At 51.8% G+C, this 22,852-nt stretch overlaps 2 protein-coding genes across 5 annotated transcripts in view; both read left to right on the forward strand.

Moving 5' to 3' along the window:
* Positions 1 to 5,848: 5,848 nt before the first annotated feature.
* The window catches only part of GNB1L (guanine nucleotide binding protein (G protein), beta polypeptide 1-like), a 69,797-nt gene continuing 52,793 nt past the window's right edge, over positions 5,849 to 22,852 (forward strand). The window contains exons 1-2 of one of the 2 annotated variants that reach the window (XM_011958671.1): positions 5,849 to 5,967; positions 6,246 to 6,342. The gene's annotated coding sequence lies outside the window, so the exon portion shown is untranslated. The other variant, XM_011958672.1, reaches the window with a different exon arrangement.
* Positions 5,881 to 12,056, forward strand: LOC105523718 (chromosome unknown open reading frame, human C22orf29). 3 transcript variants are annotated; one of them, XM_011958673.1, is made up of 3 exons: positions 5,881 to 5,967; positions 6,246 to 6,342; positions 8,311 to 11,420. In XM_011958673.1, the coding sequence occupies exon 3, from the start codon at positions 8,544 to 8,546 to the stop codon at positions 9,582 to 9,584; it is 1,041 nt and encodes a 346-aa protein (XP_011814063.1). In that variant the 5' UTR covers positions 5,881 to 5,967; positions 6,246 to 6,342; positions 8,311 to 8,543; the 3' UTR covers positions 9,585 to 11,420. The 3 variants fall into 3 exon arrangements, with proteins under 3 accessions (XP_011814063.1, XP_011814065.1, XP_011814064.1); XM_011958675.1 differs by having other exon boundaries at positions 5,939 to 6,104; positions 8,311 to 12,056; XM_011958674.1 differs by having other exon boundaries at positions 5,944 to 6,126; positions 8,311 to 12,056.

Genomic DNA, 22,852 nt, shown 5'->3' on the forward strand with positions numbered 1-22,852 from the left:
TTTTTTTTTTTTTTTTTTAAATTTGAGACAGGGTCTCACTCTTGCACAGGCTGGAGTGCGGTGGCACAATCATAGCTCACTGCAGCCCCAAACCTCCCAGACTCAAGCAATCCTTCTGCCTCAGCATCCTGAGTAGCTGGGGCCACAGGTGCACAACACCATGCCCAGCTAATTTTTAAATTTGTTTTAGAGATGGGCTCTCGCTGTGTTGTCCGGTCTAGTCTCAAACTCCTGGGTTCAAGCAATCCTCCCACCCTGGCCTCCCAAAGTGCTGGGATTACAGGCATAAGTCACCACACATGGCCTAAAATCATTTAAAAATACATACATTGAAGCCAGGTGTGGTGGCTCACCCCTTTAATCCCAGGACTTTGGGAGGCCAAAGTGGGAGGATTGCTTGAGCCCAGGGGTTTGAGACCAGCCTGGGCAACATAGGGAGACCCTGTCTCTACAGAAAAAGAAAAAAGTGCCAATGTGGTGGCACACACCTGTTGTCCCTGCTGCTCAGGAGGCTGAGGGGGTAGGATCACTTGAGCCCAGGAATTGAGGCTGCAGCGAGCCATGTTCCTGCTGCTGCACTCCAGGCTGGGTGATGGAGCGAGATCTTATCTCAAAAAAAAAAAGAAAAAATATATACATTGAAATCAATGTAATACCACCACATTATTAGAAAGAAGGGGAAAAACACATGATAATCTTTATTGATACAGAAAATGCATTTGACAAAATTCAACACCTTTTCATGATAAATATACTCAATAATAAACAAGGAACAGAAAGACACTTCCTCAATATGATAAAGCCCATACATGAAAAACCCACAGCCAACATCACACTCAATGGCGAACAACGGAAAGCTTTCCCCAAAAGATCAGGAACAGGGCAAAGATGCCTGCTTTTGTCACTTCTATTCAAAATAGTACTGAAAGTCCTGGCCAGAGCAATTAGACAAGAAAATAAAAGGCATCTACATTGAATAGGAAATAAAATTCTCTTTTTTTACAGATGACATGATCTTATAGCGATTCTATAAAAACAGAATAACAAATTCAGCAAAGTTGTCAAATACAAAATCAACACACAGAAATCAGTTGCATTTCTGTATAGTACTAACAGTGAACACTTCGTGAAAGAAATTAACAGTTTCATTTAAATAGCATCAAAAAGAATAAAATACATAGGAATTAACCAAGGAGGTGAAAGACTTGTACACAGAAAACTACAAAAGAAATTAAAGAAGACATAATTAAATGGAAAGACATCCTGTGTTCAATTATATCCATTTAAAGACACAATTAAATGGAAAGACATCCTGTGTTGGAAAATTTAATATTGTTAAGATGTCAATACTACCCAAAGTGATCATCAGAGGCAATGCAATCCTATTAAAATCCCAACAGTGATTTTTAGAAATATAAAAACATATCACAGGCCAGGTTCAGTGGTTCATGCCTGTAATCCCGATATTTTGCAGGGCCTAGGAGTTCAAGACCAGCCTGGACAACATAACGAGACCCTAGCTTTACCAAAAAAAAAAAAAAAAGCCAGGTGTGGTGGCACATGGCTGCAGTCATAGGTACTTTAGAGGCTGAGGCAGGAGGATCACTTGAGCCCAAGAATTTGAGGCAGCAGTAAGCTATGATCAGGATACTAAACTCTAGTCTGGGTAACAGGGGAGACCCTGTATCTAGTTCAAAAAAAAAAAAAAAGGCCGGGTGCAGTGGCTCACGTCTGTAATCCCAGCACTTTGGGAGGCTGAGGTGGGCAGATCACGAGGTCAGGGGATCGAGACCATCCTGGCTAACAAAGTGAAACCCTATCTCTACTAAAAATACAAAAAATTAGCCGGGCGTGGTGGCACGTGCCTGTAGTCCCAGCTACTCAGGAGGCTGAGGCAGGAGAATGGTGTGAAGGTTGCAGTGAGCCGAGATTTCGGCAGGAGGCAGAGATTGCAGTGAGCCAAGATCCCGCCACTGCACTCCAGCCTGAGCGACACAGCAAGACTCCATCTCCAAAAAATAAATAAATAAAATAAAATAAAATAATAAAGAAAGAAAGATAAAACCCATCCTAAAATTCATATGGAATCTAGGAACTCCTAATAGCCAAAACCATCTTGAAAAAGAACAAACATAGAGGCTTGTCACTTCCTGATTTCAAAATTTACAACAAAGCCACAGTAATCAAGACTGTGTAGTTTGAACACTGTACTTTCCTGAAAAAAGAAAGACAGGCATACAGACCAATGGAACAGACTAGAGAGCCTTGAAATAAACCCTTGCATATACGTCAAATGATTTTCAATAAGGGTACCAAGATAGGGAAAGGATAGTCTTTTCAACAAATCATGCTGGGACATCTGGATGTTCACATGCAAAAGAATGAAGCTGGATCCTTACCTAACACTGTATATAAAAATGAACTCAAAATGGTCAAAGTCCTAAATATAAAGACCTATAAAACTTAGAAGAAAACATAGGGCAAAACTTCATAGCATTGGATTTGGCAATGATTTAGATATAACACCACCACTACCACCAACATATAGACAAATTGGACTTGGAAATTAATGAAATTAGTGAAATAAAGTTAATGACATTTTAATGAAAATGAAAAACTTCTGTGTATCAAAAGACACTATCAACAGAGTGAAAAAGCAGCCTATGGAGAAATACTTGCAAATTATATATCTGGCAAGGGATTAATATCCAGAATATCTAGAAAAATCTTACAACTCAACAATGAAAACAAAAATCCAATAAAAAATGGGCACAGGACTTGAACAGCCATTCCTCCAGTGAACATATACAAATGGCCAAAAACAGGAAAAAGATGCTGAATCTCACTATTCATTAGAGAAATGCAAATTAAAATCACAATGGGACACTACTTCATACCGTTAGGATGGCTATTAGGAAAAAAACAAAACAAAAGAGAAGGTAACCAAGTGTTGGTGAGGATGTGGAGAAGTTGGAACTCCTGTGCACTGTTGGTGGGAATGTAAAATGGTTCAACTGCTATGGAAAAGTTTGGCAATCTCTCAAAAAGTCAAACAAAATATGAGCGTATGATTCAGCAATTTCACTCTTACGTACTGAAAGCAGGGACTCAAACATATACACTAATGTTCACAGCAGCATTATTCACAATAGCCAAAAGGTGAAAACAACCCAAGTGTCAACCAACAAATGAATAAACAAAACGTGGTCAATGTGTACAATGGAATATTATACAGCCTTAAAAAGGAAGTTCTGACACATGCTGCGATGTGGATGAACCTTGAAAACACGTTGAGTGAAATAATCCAGTCACAAAATGATAAATACTGTATGATTCTACTTATATGAGGTACCTAGAGTAATTAAATTCACAGAGACAGAATATGGAATGATGGTTGCCAGGGGTTGGGGGTGGGAGGGGAAGAAGAGTTAATGGGTACAGTTTCTGGAGTGATGAAAAAGTTCTAGAAATAAATAGTGATCACTGGATATACAACACGATGAATGTACTTAATGCTCCTGAAATGGCTACATGGTACACCTAAAAATGGCTAAAATGGTAAATGTTACTATATTTTACCACAATAAAAAAAATAGTCATATGTCACTTAACTACGGGAATACATTCTGAGAAATGTGTCACTAGGTGATTTTGTCCTGGAGGGATCATCATAGAGTAACTTATACAAACCAAGATGGTAGAGCCTACTACACACCTAGGCTATACGGTAAGGCCTATTGCTACTGGGCTACAAACTTGCAGTGACTCTACTGAACAATGTAGGCAATTGTGACACAGCAGTATTAGTGCACCTAATCATAGCAAAGGTACAGTAAAAGTACAGTGCAAAAAATAAAAAATGGGACTGGTTAGGGCACTTGCCATGAAAAGAGGTGCAGGACTGGAAGTTGCTGTGGGTGTGGTGAGTAAATGTGAAGGCCGAAGATGTTATTGTACACTACTTCAGGCTTTATAAACACTGTACACTTAGGCTGCACCATATTTATATTAAACATTTTCCTTTTTTTTGAGATGGAGTCTTGCTGTTGCCCAGGCTGGAGTGCAGTGGCACAATCTCAGTTCACTACAACCTCCGCCTCCCGGGTTCAAGTGATTTTCCTGCCTCAGTCTCCCAAGTAGCTGGGATTACAGGCACATGCCACCACACCTGGCTAACTTTTTGTATTTTTGGTAGAGACAGGGTTTCACCATGTTGGCCAGGCTGGTCTCAAACTCCTGACCTCAAATGAGCTGCCCGCCTCGGCCTCCCAAAGTGCTGGGATTACAGGCGTGAAGCGCCTGGCCTAAAAATTTTCTTTATTCAATAATAAAGTAATCATAGCTTACTGGATGACCACTTATATATGTGGTCCCTTGTTGACCAAAATGTTATGTGGTGCATGACTGGTATACACAGGACAGGGCCTGAAAGAAAAAAAAATTTGGACCAAAAAAGGGCTTTTCTGACTCAGTTGGATTCATCTCTTGCACAGGCCCACTGCCCACTCTGCTGATGGGCGCTAAGCTGTAGGCTGAGCTGCCTAGAGGCTGAGGTAAGCTGAATTTGTGGGAACCCCCACCTTTCCCTTGAGGGAGGAAGTTTAAATTATCAGGTCAATTAGGAAAGATACAACTGAAAAAAATTCAAGTTTCATTCCCACTTCAAGGAGGCGTTTCCTGGCTCGGTGCCACTTTTATTATTTTTGGCCCAGGCTGCTGAAAGCCCCACAGACCCAGGGAAGGTACAATGTGATCTTTGATTCGCGTTTCAGGGATCAAAGTGAGTGAGTTTGGGTGTAAATGCAGATAACATTTCAGAGAGCTTTCATGAAAGGAGTCACTGGACCAGGGCAAAAGGGGAGCTGGTGTGTTACTTGTGTGTTCCCCTTGAGAAGCGTCACTTTCCGGTGAATCCGGCTGCCTGCCCGTGGCCCCAAAGACTCCTGGCCTGCATCCAGGTCCTTGGCCCACAGGCATTAGATCCTGAGCTGGGGCGCCTGCACCCTCTCCCACCTCTTCTCTAGGCACCGTGAAGCCGAGGAGAGGTGGCGTGGGGCGGCTCGTGCAAGTGAGAAGAGCACCACTTCATCCTCACCTATCTTGTCCCGGATCTGGGTGCTGACTCGGCAGGCTTGGGCTGGGCACAGCCCTGTGGGGAGGCCTTGGTAGCCCGCCCTTACTCTCCTCTCCTGAGTCGGGAAGCACACACTTACACCCACAACAAGGAGGCCCAGAGGCCGTCTGCAGCCCCCAGGCATGCAGGTACAGGGTCCTCTCGGCCTGCCTGCCCCCTGCCTCTCGCGCCCGGGCTGCAGCTACATCGAACCGGGTCCTAACGAGGTTCCTGGCACCGGCAACGGGTGATAAGAGGCACTCCGCGGGCATGCCGTTCCAGGGCGCTCTCGAGGCCCAGCAGCCCCGCTATGCCCACATCCGCTCCGACACCTGCAGCCCCCTAGGCTTAGCCCGGCCCCGCAGCAGCCCTCTCGACGCCCAGCAGCACCCCAGTGTCTGGCTGACGCCAGGACAGTAACTGCGGGATGAAGCAGCATCGGCCCCTAGGTCTACGCCACAGCGGGGTGCAGATTTCCCGGATGTGAGGGACCGCCGGGCACCGCCCGCTAGGGATCATGAGAGGCAGTTTTGGCCCAACCGCCCCGCGCCTGTACACGCGACCCCACCTGCTCCCGTGGCACTTGGCGCGGCGTGGGAATGGGCGCGCTCTCCCATCACCCACCGCGCTGCGCTACCGCGCCAGCAGGGACCGGGAGCGCTTGAGAGGCATCGGCCACACGGTACACAGCGCAGGCGCGGCGGGCTGGAAGGTGCGCGCGAGGCGAGCCTGGAGCATGCGCGGGGTCGAACACGGCGGTCGCGCGCACGCTGGGGGCGTGGCTGCGTGCGTAATCGGGCGCCGGACGCCACACGGCGCTGCTTGGAGCAGGCGTCGCCGATTGCCCCAGGAGGGTCAGTGTGGAGGCGAGAGCCCGGGCGGCCGGCTTGGAACTCTGCGCGCGGGCGTGGAGCTGTGCCCCTCCGTCTTTTCCCGACTTCTGATCCGCGGAGGGGCACTCGGAGCCCCAGCCTGGGTCGCAGTGTCTTCGGTCTGCGGGCCTCTGTTTCTCGGTCCGCGCCGGGGTTTGTGGGGGCACCTGAAGACATTCGGGCCATTCTCGCAGTCTCGGGAGGTCGCGCCCGCGTCTTGCCTGGCCTCACGGCGGCCGATCTCGTTCTCCACTTTCTAGGTGGCGCTTGGACTCTCGTCCTCGGAGGGAGGCCCGTCGCCCGGTCTCTAGCTACGGATCCCTGGACCCTCTTCGCGGGCGCTTCGCGTAGCCGCAGGTGGGTGGGCTTCTTATTGCCGTGGGCCTTGTGAGCTCGTATTTCCTGCATGGCGGTTGCTGGGGGGTGGGCGGTGCAGTCGTCTGCACTCAGCTTGCTTTAAGGCTTTGGGCAGGTTTTGTTCTTGGGGCCCCTGGGTCTCCCCAGAGCAGAGAACGTCCCAGCGTTCCAGGTGCTGCCTTTGGCCTTGTGGGCGCAAATACACATGCGCCGTGGTACCTGCCCCTTTAGGATAGTGCTGACCAGTCCAGAAGGGCCGAAAGTCTTCTGTGCCAGCTAGTGTGGGGAGAAAAGTAGGGGGAACAACAGACTGATAGGCGTGGGAGTGCTAAGGTTCTCAAAATGGTGAGAGTGGGGCCCAGGGTTAGGAAGGCTCAGGCCCGAAGCACGCCTGGCTGGCTGGTGCAGGGAAGCCTTCTCCCAGACTGCAGGGGACACAGGTGCGCAGGTGAGTGGGCATGGTGGGGGACTGGGAAGAAGGGAAGGCAGAGATCTGGGTAGCACACTGTGACTCCTGGGCGTGGGGTGTGGTCATTGTGGGCAACCTGGATACCTAACCTTGGCTGGTGGTAGGAGCTGGGCCCTGGATCGGGCCTGTTACTGGTTTTTTAGAGCTCAGTGTACTGGACTCACGTGCTGTCCTGTGGGTTTGCTGCCCCCAGGCCTTAGTATAATCCTGCAGTAAGATGGGAAGCCAGGGTCATGGGCTGGGCTTTCAGGTAAAGACCCCCCCCCAGAGGGGGGTGAGACCTGAGGGGTTCCAGAGTGTTTGGGTGGTGGAGGTAGGGCCAGTGGCCCTGGCAGGTTCTAGTGCTGCAGGCCACCCTGGGAGGTCCTTGGAGGAACTCACCCTGAGTGGGAATGACCAGCGAATGGGAGATCTGGGATGAAGGTGTGTGCAGGCCCTGTGCTCCCAGTGAGCCAGTGGAGTTTGTGTGCAGGGTGAAGCAGAGAGTTTCATGGAGGTCGTGAGTGGGCCTCCGTTTACATAGAGACTGGGGAGGGGGCTGGATAGAGTTAGGCTGGAGAGTGTGAGAGCCCCAGGGGAGGACTCCTTGCACTGGAATAGAACTGGCTGCTGGCTGTGGAGTTTCCTAGGTAACTGCTGCGTGGAGAAGGAGGGGCAGGTCCAGCCATCAGACTGGGACTCCCCAGACCCTGGGCACAAGTGACGAGTTGCGGGAGCAGACACAGCAAGTGGGGTTCCAGGATTTTACAGTGGGGGGCTGGGATACTCTGCTGTGGCTGGGATGGGGACTGTGGAAAGGTGGTGTTTGGGGGTGGGGGTGGCACTGCCTGCAGGTGGCACTCAGTTGTGAGAGGTGAATTTGGAAAGCATGTGGGGTCAGGAGGGAGCAGATAATAGCAGGCTCACTGCTGCTGTCAGGGATGCAGGTAGGACCTGCTGTGTGCCTGGTGCTGGGATGTAAAAGAGCCTAATGACGCGGTCTGTGCATTGTTCAGAGTTTTGGGGGTGGCTAGAGCCTACTCAGCAGACAAACATAGTTTATAATATGCGTGCTGTATAGTGGTTAAGCCTGTGATCTCTCCAGCCAGTTTCTGCTGCTTCCACCACTTATGGGTTGGTGTGTGACTGCAGACAAGTTACTTCACTACTGTGTGCCCCAAAGACAATACTAGTACCAACTTCATGTGGGGGAGGTGGCGCAAATGGGACACTCAGTGAAAGGTTGCTACTATTGCTATCCTGAAATTCCCTGACAGTTCTGATTTGGCCCCTTTTCTTCTGAAATTGACAGCGTCTGTCATTCTCCCTTGCCCTTGCAATGTCATAGGCAGCATTTGCCCACCTGCTCAGACCTCCCAGGCCAGCCCCCTGGGCACCCCCTTCCACTCAGAACTCCTAGTTGGGTACCAGAGGGTTGCCCGCTTGCTGCCTCTTCCCACCAGTTCAGTGGGTGATGGTTAGGCCTAGTTCCTGCTCTTCCCCACCTTGTCTTTGGACAGATTGCCTCGGATGATGGCCTGCGACTAACAGTCCCTCAGCTCTTCTCAGCTCTCCTGAGGCTGCAGCTGTCAGCTCCCTGATCCTCAGCACTTGCCTGGACCAGTGCGGGTCTACCACGCCCTGTTCAGCCATCCCTGTCCTGTTGTGTCGTGCAAGCCACGTCTGTCCATACCGCCCCACCTCGCGCCCCCCGCAGTGCTGGCTCTCCTTTCTTCTGCCCTCTGCTCCCAGCATGCCTCGTGGCCGGTGCCGTCAGCAGGGCCCTCGCATTCCCATCTGGGCAGCCGCCAATTATGCGAACGCACACCCATGGCAGCAGATGGACCAGGCGTCTCCTGGGGTGGCATACACCCCCCTTGTGGATCCCTGGATTGAGCGGCCCTGCTGCGGGGACCCCGTGTGTGTGCGAACAACCATGGAGCAGAAGAGCACAGCTAGTGGCGCTCGTGGCGGTAAACCTGCAGAAGGGGGTCCCCTAGCTGGGCGCTTGCCCAGCTCCCGACCCCACAGGGTGGACTTCTGCTGGGTGCCAGGCTCAGACCCAGGCACCTTTGATGGCTCCCCGTGGCTACTGGACCGCTTCTTGGCCCAACTGGGAGATTACATGTCCTTCCGCTTCGAGCACTATCAGGACAACATCAGCCGTGTCTGCGAGATCCTCAGGCGCCTGACAGGCCGAGCCCGGGCCTGGGCAGCCCCCTACCTTGATGGGGACCTGCCCCTGCCTGACGATTACGAGCTCTTCTGCCAGGATCTCAAGGAAGTTGTTCAAGACCCGAACAGTTTTGCTGAGTACCATGCCGTGGTTCCCTGTCCCCTGCCCCTGGCCTCCAGCCAGCTGCCAGTGGCCCCTCAGCTGCCTGTGGTGAGGCAATACTTAGCTAGGTTCTTAGAGGGCCTGGCACTCGACATGGGTACTGCCCCCAGGTCTTTACCAGCCGCCATGGCCACCCCTGCTGTGTCTCGGTCCAACTCTATATCCAGAAGTGCTCTGCTCGAGCAGCAGCTGACCAAGGAGAGCACTCCTGGGCCCAAGGAGCCCCCAGTCCTGCCCAGTTCTGCATGTAGCTCCAAGCCTGGTCCTGTGGAACCAGCCTCTTCCCAGCCAGAGGAGGCAGCCCCCACACCTGAACCTAGACTGTCGGAGTCAGCTAATCCTCCTGCCCAGAGACCAGACCCCGCTCATCCAGGGGATCCAAAACCCCAGAAAACAGAGGAGGAGGTTTTGGAGACAGAGGGAGACCAGGAGGTGTCCTTAGGTACCCCACAGTAGGTGGTGGAGGCCCTGGAGACCCCAGGAGAGCCACTACTTTCTCCTGGGTTCTGAGCACAGCCCAGGCGGGAACAATGGTGCCCCTCGTGATGAAGTGGCCTGTGTGGCTCGGGAGCCCCATAGTCCCCAGTCAGAGCAGAGTGGTGTCCCCAGATGACTTCAGACCCCATAGCTGGGCAAGATGCTCTTGTTTTGGACTCTGTGCTGTGCAGAACCAGCTCCCCCTACTCCAGCAGAGCTTGACCTCCACCCTGTTCCCTTTCCCTGCTCCTGCTGGCTCTTGGCTGCATCCCTGTCCATCTCCTGGGAGGGCTGTCTCACCCAGGCCTGCTCCCACGAGGGGGTCGTTTTGTAGGTCAACTCTCAGCAGATACTTGCATCATCTTTGTCACCTCCACCCCCATAAAACACCCCCCTTGGTGTCTTCCACACTGGCTGGGACTGAACTGGGTCTGCCACATCTGTCCTGTTGGGACCTGGTTCCTGAATGGGGTTTCTGTGTCTGTCCCCCTAACCCCACCTTCTCTGCTCATTGTGATTTCTGTCCCAGCTGGAATGTGAGGAAGGCTGCCTGGAGGAAGTGGTCACTTTGATTATGCTGGATGAGTGGGATTGCATCTTGGCACAGAATGATGTTTCCTGTGGGTTTGTTTACCAGTAGTCCTGGGCAACTGGGAGGTTTGGATGCAAGAAGATAGGATGCAAGCCCCTTGCCAGGCTCAGCTGCAGGCATTCCCCCTTTGTGTGTTAACGCTGTAGTAGTCGGGCCTGGTGTTCTGAAGCAGGCTCCTCTTCCCTGCTGCTGTGCTGCTGTTCCCTGAGCCCTCCGCACTCGCGTGCATCGTCGATTCAGCACTTAAGCCCCAGTGATGTAAATGACTTGGATCTCCCTCCTGGCGGACTGTGACCCTCCAGGACAGGGGCTCTGTCTTAGTCAGCTCTGTGGCCTGGTACACAATTGGTGCTCATTAAACATGTGTTGGATTACTGGCTGAGCCTGTGGTGCAGTGGCTGCCTACCAGCGAGTCTTTGTTTCCCATTCTCTCAGGACCAGAGGCCTGGCCTTGAGCATTCCAGATCGGCGTTGCAGGTGTGGTTTCTAGCAGGGGCTTTGAGGTTCCAAGGGTCTGATCGAAGGAGCTGGGGCTGAGTAGGTGGGGGTGGGTGGCTCTGCAGGTGGAGAACTGACTTCCGAGCTGTAGGTGAAGTGAGGACCAGGCAGCAGTCCAGAGCTGTGAGGCCCCAGGCCCAGAGGGCTGGAATGAAGAAAGACCTGTTCCACACAAGGAGGGGTTTTCTAGTGGAAGCTGAGCTTGGAAGCCCCTGGAGCCGTTTACCACAGGATGGGCAGGTACAGCCGCCCAGTGTGTGCAGGGTGTTCCACTCTGGTGCTTGGACAAGAAGTTCAAGTCCCTTTCAGTTTTGCAGTTGTGAAAACAACAAAACACCCTCCTGAAAAGTTGGAAGAAAAAGCAGAAATGTGAATTGGAAATACAGCCAACTATTTTAGGAAAAACTAATTAGCAAGTATCTGGTTAAACTTACTCAGAAACTAGCTGGGAGCAGTGGCTCATACCTATATTCCCAGCACTTTGGGAGGCCGAGGTGGGTGGATCACCTGAGGTCAGGAGTTCAAGACCAGCCTGATCAACATGGAGAAACCTGTCTCTACAAAAAATACAAAATTAGCCAAGTGTGGTGGTGCATGCCTGTAATCTCAGCTGCTTGGGAGACTGAGGCAGGAGAATCGCTTGAACCCAGGAGGCAGAGGTTGCGATGAGTCAAGATCATGCCATTACACTCCAGCCTGGGCAATAAGAGTGCAACTCTATCTCACACACACAAAAAACACTTCTTTAGAAAAATAGAAATTGTTGGGATTATTTTATGGTAACTATCACTAAAAAAGGCTCTGGGTTCAGGTGGTTTTATGTGTGAGTTATTTCAGGGCACAGACACCTTGTAGATAAAACAATTGGAAACCTTGGAAATAGGTGGAAAGCTATTTTTAGAAAGCGGGTATAGCCCTGGTAGCAAAGCAAGGGAGCTGGCAGGAGAAACCCGTGTTCAGTCTTGGTTCTGGTCAGATGTGGGAAGTCCCTGGACATCCTGGCCCAGCCCCATGCTTCTGTGCCAGGTCACACAGCTGCCCTCTGTCTGATGGCTCAGGCCCCAGTCACCCTTTTGTGGGTCGGGTCAGACTCCTCCCTGATGCCTGCCTCCAGTGCACTGTGGCCTGGATTGCCTGGGGGTCTGGCAGTAGAACCCAGAGTTGCTCTCTAGGATGGACAGCCTAGTCACCCAGCTGACCCTTACCCTGTCCCACAGGCTTCTGGACAGGCCACCTTCCCCATCTCCCTTTAGTGGACCTGAAGTGGATCCTTCAGCTTGAGATTGGTGCCTTCTCTTCTGAACCCTGTCCCATTGGGGCTTTGGGCCTTTTCTGCCCTTGGGACCCAGGCAACTTCTGGGCATGTGTGAGTTACGGTCTGCCATGTGTCTGCAGGCCAGTCACGCAGCATCCACCGGGGCAGGCGTGAGAGTCTACGGGAGAGTTCAGGTGACCTGGTTTTTAATTAAAACGGGTCCTGTTTATTGTGGTTGGGCTCTCCCCAGAAAGGGAGGCAGGGTCTCGAAGTGGTGATGTCCAGGTTTCCTGCACAGGTAGGGTGGAGGCAAGGATGGACTCTGGCACAGCCTTCCAGACAGGCAGTGCACACAGCCCCTTTCAGAGTGGCTTTGTTGCCAGCCTCTGCAGCACCTGCTTTCAGACATGATGACCAAGCTGCTTTCCTGCTTCTTGGGGAGGGAGGCACACCAAGGGCCAGGAGAAGAGGCACTCTCCCTGGATTGTTTTTTCTCTCCTGGCCACCACACACTGGCAGACCCGAAGGCAGGTGCTCAGGAGCCACAGAGCCTGGCAGGGTTTGCTGGACGTGCTCAGGGACAGGCCATGGTGCTGGCTCTGCTTTCCAATCATGATGTCTGTCCCTCACTTCCCTTGGAAATACCCAGAGGTTTTATTTCCTGAAGATGGGATATGATGGGTCCTCTGAGATGGTGTTTAAAGTACCTGTCTCCAAGGAAAACTTTAAAATAGGAAGTCCTAAGGATAAGGTCCTATGGGATATTGGAATATTTTATAAAGCCACAATAGTTAAAGCACTTAGATGTTGTGGACAGATGAGCAGAGAATAGAGAACTTTGAAACAGGGCTGAATAAATATGGAAATATAGTACATGCTAGAGGTGTTTCCAATTAATGAGGGTAAAATGGATTATTCAGTAAAAGCAGTTGGCCCTCTGAAAAATAGTAAAGCCATGTACGTGCCTCACTCTTTATGCCAGTATATATTCCAGATTAAAGATTTCAGTGCTAAAATTATAAAAGGACTAGAGGGAAATATGGGTGAATTTTTTTTTTTTGCCTGTGATTCCAGAATTTTAAAAGTTTTAGATGCCTAGAGTTGTGGAGGTATGGAGAAGTGGGCCTTCTCATACTATTGGTGGGAGTATACAATATTACAATTTGACCACATAACAGTTCTAGGCACACACATGCTGTGACTACTTACTCGGTGCATGAAGACTCCTGTCAGGGATAGTCATGGTTTGGTGGCACTACATGGGGGTTTAGAACAGGGACTGGAGGCCGGGCGCGGTGGCCCAAGCCTGTAATCCCAGCACTTTGGGAGGCCGAGACGGGCGGATCACGAAGTCAGGAGATCGAGACCATCCTGGCTAACACGGTGAAACCCTGTCTCTACTAAAAAAATACAAAAAACTAGCCGGGCGAGGTGGCGGGCGCCTGTAGTCCCAGCTGCTCGGGAGGCTGAGGCAGGAGAATGGCGTAAACCTGGGAGGCGGAGCTTGCAGTGAGCTGAGATCCGGCCACTGCGCTCCAGCCTGGTGACAGAGCGAGACTCTGTCTCAAAAAAAAAAAAACAGGGACTGGAGGGTGGCCTTGCCTTCTCCCCTCCCTTCACAAGCTGAGGGTCCTTCCCCGACCTTTTTGAGCTGTGACCACAGTTTTTCCTCATGGGGTGGGTAGTAGGGTTGAATGAGAATGGTGCCCACACAGTGCCTTGGCTGGGGTCTGGGCCCTCTGACATCCACCTCATGGGTGTCAGTATTTTTTGAACAGCAGAACTGGAAAAGCCCAAAGATCCAGCAATAAAGGAGCAAGGCAAATAAAGCTGTTACCCTGCAGGATCAGTCAGCATGAGCCAGATTGTGCCACAGTAACAAAGATCTCCAACAGCACCGCTACGGTTGGCTCTGCTTATTTCTTGCTCACACCTGTGTGCCACCATGGCTGGGGCCTGTCAGAACTGTGCTGGCGAGAGCCTACCTGGACGTATTTCTCCATGCTCATTGAGGCAGGGGAAACGCCACAGCAGGCCACAAGTAATGTGTGTCACCCCACTTCCATTTCCCTGGCCAGAGGAAGCCACAGAGCCACACCTGAGTTCCACAGGATGGGAGCAGCTGATCATCCTGTGGGCTGGGTTGCTCAGTATGGAGAAGTACGAGCAGCTACCCAGCGTGGGGCTGGTTGGTGCTGCTGAGGATGGGAGGATGGGAGGGGCCTGCATCCATCCCAGGGCAACATACCTGTTTGTCTGCTGGGGCTGCCCAACAAAGGACAACCCCAGCTTTTTTAGCTGGGGGGCTTAAACAAGACATTTCCTCATGATTCTGGAGCCAGAAGCCTGAGATCAAGGTGTGGGCAGGGTTAGTTTCTCCTGAGGCCTCGCTCCTTGGCCTGCAGATAGCCACCTTCTTGCCATGTCCCTGCCTGTGTCTGTGTCCTAATCGCTTATAAGGTCACTAGTCTGTTGGATCAGGGCCCACCCTCATGACCTCATTTAACCCTGAATCACCTCTTTAAAGACCCCATCTTCAATATAATCCCAGCACTTTGGGAGGCCAAGGCGGGTGGATCACAAGGTCAGGAGATCGAGACCGTCCTGGCTAACACGGTGAAACCCCGTCTCTACTAAAAATACAAAAAAAAAAAAAAAATTAGCCAGGCGTGGTGGCGGACGCCTGTAGTCCCAGCTACTGGGGAGGCTGAGGCAGGAGAATGGCGTGAACCTGGGAGGCGGAGCTTGCAGTGACCCGAGATCGCACCACTGCACTCCAGCCTGGGTGACAGAGCGAGACTTGGTCTAAAAAAATTTAAAAAATTAAAAACCCTGTCTTCAAATGTAAGTACTAGGGGTTAGGACTCGAACTTAAGAATATTGAAGGGACATAGTTCCGCCCACAGCAGTGCCCCAGATAGGCTTCTCTGATTTTGTCTTTGCTGTTCCTGGCAGCGCTATCTTGGTCAGGCTTCCATGGTCTCCACATGCCTATGTGCAGAGTCCCCGAGGCCCTGGGTTCCGGGGCCCATACTGAGGAGTGGGGATGGCCAAGCCTTGGCTCTTGGGTGGGCATTGCCCAGTTGTGCTGTATGGGATGCTGTTTCTCACTTAAGAAATCTTTCCCTGCCTGGGGGTACAAAGGCATTATCCTGTATTCCCAGGTTGTAACTTTCTGCCTTTGACATTCAACCTTGAGTCCACCTGTAAGGGTAACTGGCGGAAGGGAGGGGTCTGCTGTCATCCTCGAGAGCCTGTGATGAGCGGAGCCCCTCTGCCGACCGCGATGCACATGTAATATGAGCAAGAAATAAATTTTTGATGTGTGAAGCCACTGAGTTTGGGGCTTGTGTTTTCCACAGCATAACCTATTATGTCCTGACCGACAGGGGATCCCATTTCACCTTTTTCCATAGGGCACCAGCCTGCCTCAGCATCAGCTGCTGGCTACAGCAACTTAGCCTGGCCGCAGCCACCCATGGGCTGTGCCTGGCCTACCTGCCTGCTCTCTGGTCTGATCTGTCCCTTACTAGTTATTCTAACTTTTAAGTCTTGATTATCTCATAGGGAAGCCCTCCATGCCCCCATTCTTCCAGTTGTCTTGGCAAGTTTGAAAACACATTGGATCACAAATGCAGAGGCAGAGATGATGGTGTCGTGGCCTTTGCCCAGCCCCAGCAGTGCTCACGCTCTCCTGGTGCAGGCCTTGAGGGTGCCGTGTCACTGCACAGCCTCTCCAGGATGGCAGGGCCTGTTGCTCCCTTAGTTTTTCTTTGGGCTACATCATCTCTGTTACAGGGACGTGGTGGGTGGGGGCTGGCCAGGGAAGAGCCCAGGCCTGTGGGATGCTCTCACTGGCCTGCTCCTTTCCTCCTGGCCTCACGGACCCCCCGTCACGGGGCTGGGGCCTGTGGGTGGTGGGTGCTCATGCACTTGCCACATTCTTCTGTGTCCCCATTGGCGGGGCTGCCAGCTGGGTGCAGAGGACATCTGACTCCCCTGCCCCCTGCTGTGCCTGCGCTGCCCACCTTACCTGTGTGTCGGAACAGTGCAGGGGACTGGAGAGTGTTTGTGGGTTGTGGAGCTAGGACTCTTCATCACAGGCTGTGCATGGGGGGCCCCTTAGTGAGGGGTCCACATGTAGTACCCACAGGGCAGAGCGAGTGGGAGGCTGGCCTCTGTCCTCATTCGCATGTCTGTGGATGTGGGTGTGGCAAGCACTTTGCTGGCATGCTTGTGTAAGCATGTGCACAGTTGACTGCACACAGCTGGGTGGTCAGGAGTTGACGAGACATACACCTGGCCACACCATCACCTGTGTGTGTTAGGGGCCCCCTTTCCACCCAAGGTGGCCTCCACCGCAGGAGGAGCCACACAGGCAAGTCCCTGCCAGAAAGTGTCAGCCCCAGCGTGCTTAGGCACCCTCCTCCAACTCTGACCAAGTTCCCAGGGCACGTCCCCATCCCCTAGTTCAGGGGCACCAGCCCCAGGGGATTGGTCCCCATCCTGCACCCTCTGTGAGTGTTGTCTCTCTCCCTGACGGGACCGGCAGCTGGCCTACATGAACCAGGCCTCTGAGCAGAGGCCGGACTGGTGCACGGGAATATCATGCTTCCTGTAAAGCAACAAGCTTTTCCGTGTGTTCACCCGGGGCAAAAAGGCCGGTCCCCTCTGCTGGCTGGGTTCCTGCCTCTGCCCGTAAGTGCCTAGGGCAGGCTGGCTAAAAATGCCCGAGTCAGGCTTCCTTCCTGCCATCTTGCCAGGCTCCTGGGACCTGCTCCTGGGGCGACGGACATCCCCAGCCACAGTGAGAGATGCCTGCTCACAGAGAGACCCCACCTGCCCATCCTGCCTGCCTCTGCAGCCTGGTGGCTCCTCACTCTGGCATTTCCTCTTGGCTCAGCTGAGGCAGCGCGTATCCCAGTGCGAAGGAGAAGTCTGACTTGCAGCCTCAGCGTCTGCCTGGCGCCCCTGCTGACTGTGGGGCCGGCCCGCAGGTCACTCATGCTCCAGCCATGAGGCTTCCAGGCATCCCCAAGGAAGAAAACTAACCCATGTCCTTGTTTCCATGAGACCCACTCCCCCTGCCGAGTGGGGCCTGGCCCTGCCAGCGTGGTGGTTGGTGGCCACGAGTACCCAAAGTGCTGGCAGAGCACCCAGCAGGCACTGGCAGTGCCTTGGGGAGAACAGGCTGCAGTGGGCTGTCGAGAGGAACTTGCTTGCCTCTGCTCGGGAACGAATCACGCCCCTTGGGCCGTGTCCCCAGCACAAGTGACTGATCTCTGGGACCCTCCATCACATGCAGGGCCTATCTGGAAGGGGCACCACAGACCTGGTGGGCTTCAGCGTGTAGGCACCATGCTGGGCCCCACCTGGCTCACTGCAGGCCAGGAGCCCCGGGTGGGGCACTGTGGGTCTCAGCCTCTGGAGAAGTGCTGGTGGCCAGCCCTGGGGGATGTGGGCCACTGCCCCAAGTGAGGTGAGGTCAGCGCCGGCCCCTGGCCTGAGGCTGTGAATCTTGCTGGGGGGCAGCCATTCCCTGGGGGAGCAGGGTGGAGGTGCTTTGCCAGAGCAGAAGGCCCCTGTGGCAGAGCATGTGGCCATTTCTCTAGGATGGAGAAGAGACCCAGACCCAGAAGGGAGACCGGTGGCTGTCTTTCCTCGGGGCCTACAGAACTGAAGCACTCTTGGCTCCACTGTGGAAATCGTGTCTATGGCTGGAATCTGAGTTCTGCTTTGCAGATTTGCCAGCTTTCCAGTGCTCTGGGCAGTCAGGGCTCGGGCTCCCCTTTCTGCACTGAAATGGTGCAGGGCTTTGCTGGGCCTCAGGCCAAGCTGTCAGTCAAGGCCACTCCCTGAGACGGATGTGCCTGATGCAGGCCCGGAGGTGCTTTCTTCTCCAAGGGAAGGAGTTCTTGGGGGCATACCTTTTTCCCCGCCACAAAGAGACTGACATCAGTCAGTCCTGGGAGGTGGGAAATGGCTGGGGTTGGGCTGTGTATTGCTGCCCAGGGGGTGGTGCCTGGCTTCCCCTCGCCATCAGGCTGCTGGGCACCGGCCCTCCCTGCCTACCTGCCTCCCTGGAATTCTTCCTGGGATCTGCATCTTTGAAGCCGCTGCCTCCCTGCCTGCCTGGGTGCTTCCAAAGGCGGATACTGACAGAGGATTCAATGAATCGAAGGTCGCCAGTCGGGGCGTTGACAGATGCCCAGCCGTGATACTATTTCTGATTTAATAACCGAATGGGAGGCTGGCCCTCTGTAATAATTAGGGCTAATTACTGAGGAGGTGTTGACAGACGGGCTGAGAGGAAACAAACTACCTTTATCCCGTGGCTTAGAGTCAGATTACCAGCCCGGTGCTATCTGCCCCTCAGAAAGTAGACGCTTCAATCACTCAGCGAGGCTTCAAAGGGGAACAGGGCCTGACAATGCATGGGATTTGGAAAGGAGCTATGAAGTGCGCCTTTGACTCCGAATCGCCAAACGGAGCCCCATTCCAGAAATGGTTTCTTTGTGAAGTTTGAGTTAATGTTGGCAGACCTGTTTCCCGCGCTCAGGACAGGGAGCTGGCTGCAGTGGGCATGGGCAGGTGGGGGCCATGGCCAGGGCTGTGGCTGGTGTGTGGCCAGCTTGAGCTGCTCAGGTTCTTCCCAGGCCAGGTGACACCAGCAGAGTCCTGGTATCTCCAGTAGCTGGCCCTGGTAGCCGTGGGTCCAAACAGGGAGGTGCAGCATGTTTTCCTTGGCCCGGGGAGGGTGTCTGGTCCTTTGTGGCCGTGAGTGGCAGGTAACAGGATAGGGACCTCACCATCTGAGCAGGCTCATCCCTTCCTGTTTGCAGCTAGAGTGCAGCTTTTATGCAGCCCTCCCTGGCAGGTCTGGCCTCCCTTGGAGGGGGATGTGTCCTTGGCATTATTTATGGCAGGACCACCTCTTGGGGGCCTGGGCATCACTCACCAGGCTGCTCCCACCCCTGTACTGGGCCAGCCAAGAGCCAAGGCCGTGGAAACAATCCTGGCCCCCGAGGGCTCGGTGGGCAGACAACATCAGTGACTGAGAAGGGTTGTTGGGGGCTAGTCTCTGACTGCCGCCACTGACTCCCCACTGATCTCCCTGCATTTCAGAGATAGGGAAGGGTGTGCCTAGACCTCAGTTTCCTGGTTTGAAGCAGCAGCACTGAGATGTGTGCCAGTGAACTGACCTGGACAGCCCGGGGCGCTGTGTCTGATGCAGCTTCTTGAAGTGGTGTGTGTGAGGCTTTTTGGGAGGTCAAGGTTGCTGGCTGAGGCTGGATTGTAGGAGACAGTTCTGCGATTCTGGGCCTTACTGCTGTCTGTCCTCACCAGGAAGGCAGGGGATGACACTGAGGTCTCTGCTCAGGACAGGCCTGACTAGGGAGTGCCTTTCTGGTTCCAGGCGTAGCCTGGGAGGTGCCGGATAAGCAGGAGGTGGGAGGGAGCCCATTCACCAGCCACCTGTGTGCCTGCCTCAGGCCTCATGGCCTTGGTTTCATGTTCTTGCTGGCCTGAAGGACTAGCCAATTCAACATCTTCCTGCTAGAATGGCTGTGCTACTTCATAGAGAAATTAGGTGGGCTGGGCTGGAGAAGGGCAACAGTGGTTAGGTCAGTGCTCTTTCCCCAGCTGGCTGCTCTACCGTCATAGAAAGAAGACACCTTCTGGAAGTAACGATGGTCATAAAAGTCATCAGCTCATTTGCTTAACTGAATAAGTACTAGCTTGTACAAGGGGGCACTGTTGATGAATTTATATTAGGGCAAAAATAAGATGGTAAATTATTTGGATGGGAGAAGCATGTAAAAATTGGCATCAAGTCTGTTTTGCTGTTTGTTTATTTTAGAGACAGGTCTCTTTAGCCTAGGCTGGAGTGCAGTAGTGTGATCATAGCTCGCTGCACCCTTAATCTCCTGGGCTCAAGCGATCCTCCTGCCTCAGCCACCAAGATAGCTGGGACTATTGGCGGGCACCACCATAACTGGCCAATTAAAAAAAAAATTTTTTTTTTTTTGTAGAGATGGGGATCTTGCTATGTTGCCTAGGCTCATTAAGTCTATTTAAGTCACCTTGAGTAGAGATAGAAATTAACTCCAAAGCCAGAAACTTTAAACAGGAATTGAGGTTTCATAGTATATTAGTAGTAAATTAAATACCATTAACTGTAACACAAGAAAAAATAGCACAAGAATCTTGTACAATATATTTTATTTGAAACATTACCTGTGAGACTGTGGCCAAGAGCAGCGGTTGAGTGTGAACCTTGTGCACAGAGGCATTTCTGAGCCCTCTTTCCTGTCAGCATCTTGCTGTGCACATGACTAATGAGCTAGGATCGATGCATTGTTAGTGACTGGAGTCCAGGCTTCATCCAGGGTTCCTGAATTTGCCCTAATGTCCTTTTCTGTTGCAGAATCCCATCCAGAACCCCACACTGCATTTGCTCTCCTGTCTTCCCAGGCTCCTCTGGCTACGACCACTTCTTAGACTTTCCTTGTTGATGATAACCTTAAGTTGTGAGGAGCCCTGGTCAGGCTCTTGTAAAATGTTCCTGCACCGGGATTTGTTGTGTTCTTCTCGTGATTAGACTGAGGTTATGGGTTTTAGGAAGAAAAGCACAAAGGTTGAGTGCCATTCGTGGATGGATTTTCTTTTTCTTTTTTCTTTTTTCTGTTTTTCTTTTTTTTTGAGACGGAGTTTCGCTTCTTTACCCAGACTGAAATGCAATGGCGCAATCTTGGCTCACTTCAATCTCTGCCTGTTGGATTCAAGTGATTCTCCTGCCTCAGCCTCCCCAGTAGCTGGGATGACAGGCACATGCCACTACACCCAACTAATTTTTGTATTTTTAGTAGAGACAGCATTTCACCATGTTGGCCAGGCTGGCCTTGAACTCCTGACCTCAAGTGATCCACCCGCCTCAACCTCCCAAAGTGCTGGGATTAGAGGTGTGAGCCACACTCCTGGCCCATTCCTGGATTTTCTGTCATGTCAGTGGTAGGTGTGGTCAGCATAACCTAGCCCTGCTGATGCTGAGTGTTATCACCTGGCGGAGGCAGTATCTGTCAGCTGTTTCCGCTGTAAAGTGGCTCTTTTTCCCTCCTTTCCATACTATCCTCTTAGGAAGGGAGTCACTGCATAGCCCACACTTAAAGGGCTGGGATATCTACTCCTCCTTGATGGTAGAGTGTCTGCATAAAGTGGAATTCTTCTGTTTGGGAGATTTGTTTATTTAGTAATTTCTTTACCTCAGTGTGGACTCATGAGCATTTTATTATGACACTAGCTCCCCGCTCATCTACAGTTTTGCTGAGGTTTCAGTTACCCATGGTCAATTGTGGTCTGAAAATAGGTGAGTACAGCACAACAGGATACTGTAAGAGAGAGACCACATTCACATAACTTTTATCATAGTATACTTTTTTTTTTTTTTTGAGGCAAAGTCTTGCTCTGTTGCCTAGGCTGGAGTGTGGTGGTGTGAACATAGCTCACTGCAGTCTCAAACTCCACAGGCTCAAGTGATCCTCCCACCTCAACCTCCTGAGTAGCTGGGACTACAGACATGCACCAGCACACCCAGCTAATTATTATTATTATTATTGAGACAGAGTCTCTGTTGCCTAGGCTAGAGTGCAGTGGTGCGATCTTGGCTCACTGCAACCTCCACCTCCCGGGTTCAGGTGATTCTCCTGTCTCAGCCTCCTGAGCAGGTGGGATTACAGGCACCTGCCACCACGCCTGGACTAATTTTTGTATTTTAGTCCGGGAGACAGGGTATCACCATGTTGGCCAGGCTGGTCTTGAACTACTGACCTTAGGTGATCTGCCTGCCTCGGCCTCCCAAAGTGCTGGGATTACAGGTGTGAGCCATTGCACCCGGCCCCAGCTAATTATTTTTTGCAGAGACGGGGTCTCCCTTGTTCAAGACAGGGCTGGTCTTAAACTCCTGGACTCGGGTGATCCTCCTGCCTTGGCCTCCCAAAGTACTGGGATTAGAGGCATGAGCCACTGTGCCTGGCTCTAATTTTTAAATTAAACTTTACCATAGGTATATATGTACACTATAGGGAAAAACATGGTGTATATAGGGTTCAGAACTATTCATGGTGTTAGACATCCACTGGGGGTCTTGAAAAGCACCCCTAGTTTTCATCATCATCATTCATCATCCTCCCTAGATAAGGGGGAACTACTGTATTATTGTTATTATCTTTATTATTGTGTGCACTTACAGTGAGTCCTAATCCATGTCTATGTCAACACCACCCCAATCAGGACACAGAAAACTGTTCATTCTCTCAAAACCCTGCCTTTTGCTGCCCTTTGACAGTGATCCCCTCCCCCTCCTCCCGACCCATGCCAGCCACTGATCTGTCCTCTGTACCTATACTTTTGCCTTTTCCAGAATGCCATATAAATAGTATGTAGCCTTTTACTCAGTTCTTTGGACATTCACCCACATTGTTGCATTTATCAATAGTTTGCTCCTTTCTGTTGCAGAATAGTATTCCATTCATCCATAGATGGTCATTTGGGTTATTTTCTGTTTCAGGAGATTATATGTTTCACCTTTCTGTTTTGGGTGGTTAGTTATAGCTACTATAAACATTCACGTACAGTTTTTTGTTTACATATAAGTTTTCACTTCTCTAGAATACATATCTAGGAGTAGAATTGTTGGGCAACATGTTAATGCATATTTAATTTTATAAGAACCTGGGCCGGGCACAGTGGCTCACGCCTGTAATCCCAGCACTTTGGGAGGCTGAGGCGGGTGGATCACGAGGTCATGAGATCAAGACCATCCTGGCCAACATGGTGAAACCCCATCTCTACTAAAAATATACAAATTAGCTGGGTGTGGTGGTGTACGCCTGTAATCTAGCT

This window comes from Colobus angolensis, unplaced genomic scaffold (genome assembly GCF_000951035.1).
Source record: "Colobus angolensis palliatus isolate OR3802 unplaced genomic scaffold, Cang.pa_1.0 Scaffold471, whole genome shotgun sequence".
In the NCBI taxonomy this organism is placed as follows: Eukaryota; Metazoa; Chordata; class Mammalia; order Primates; family Cercopithecidae; genus Colobus; species Colobus angolensis.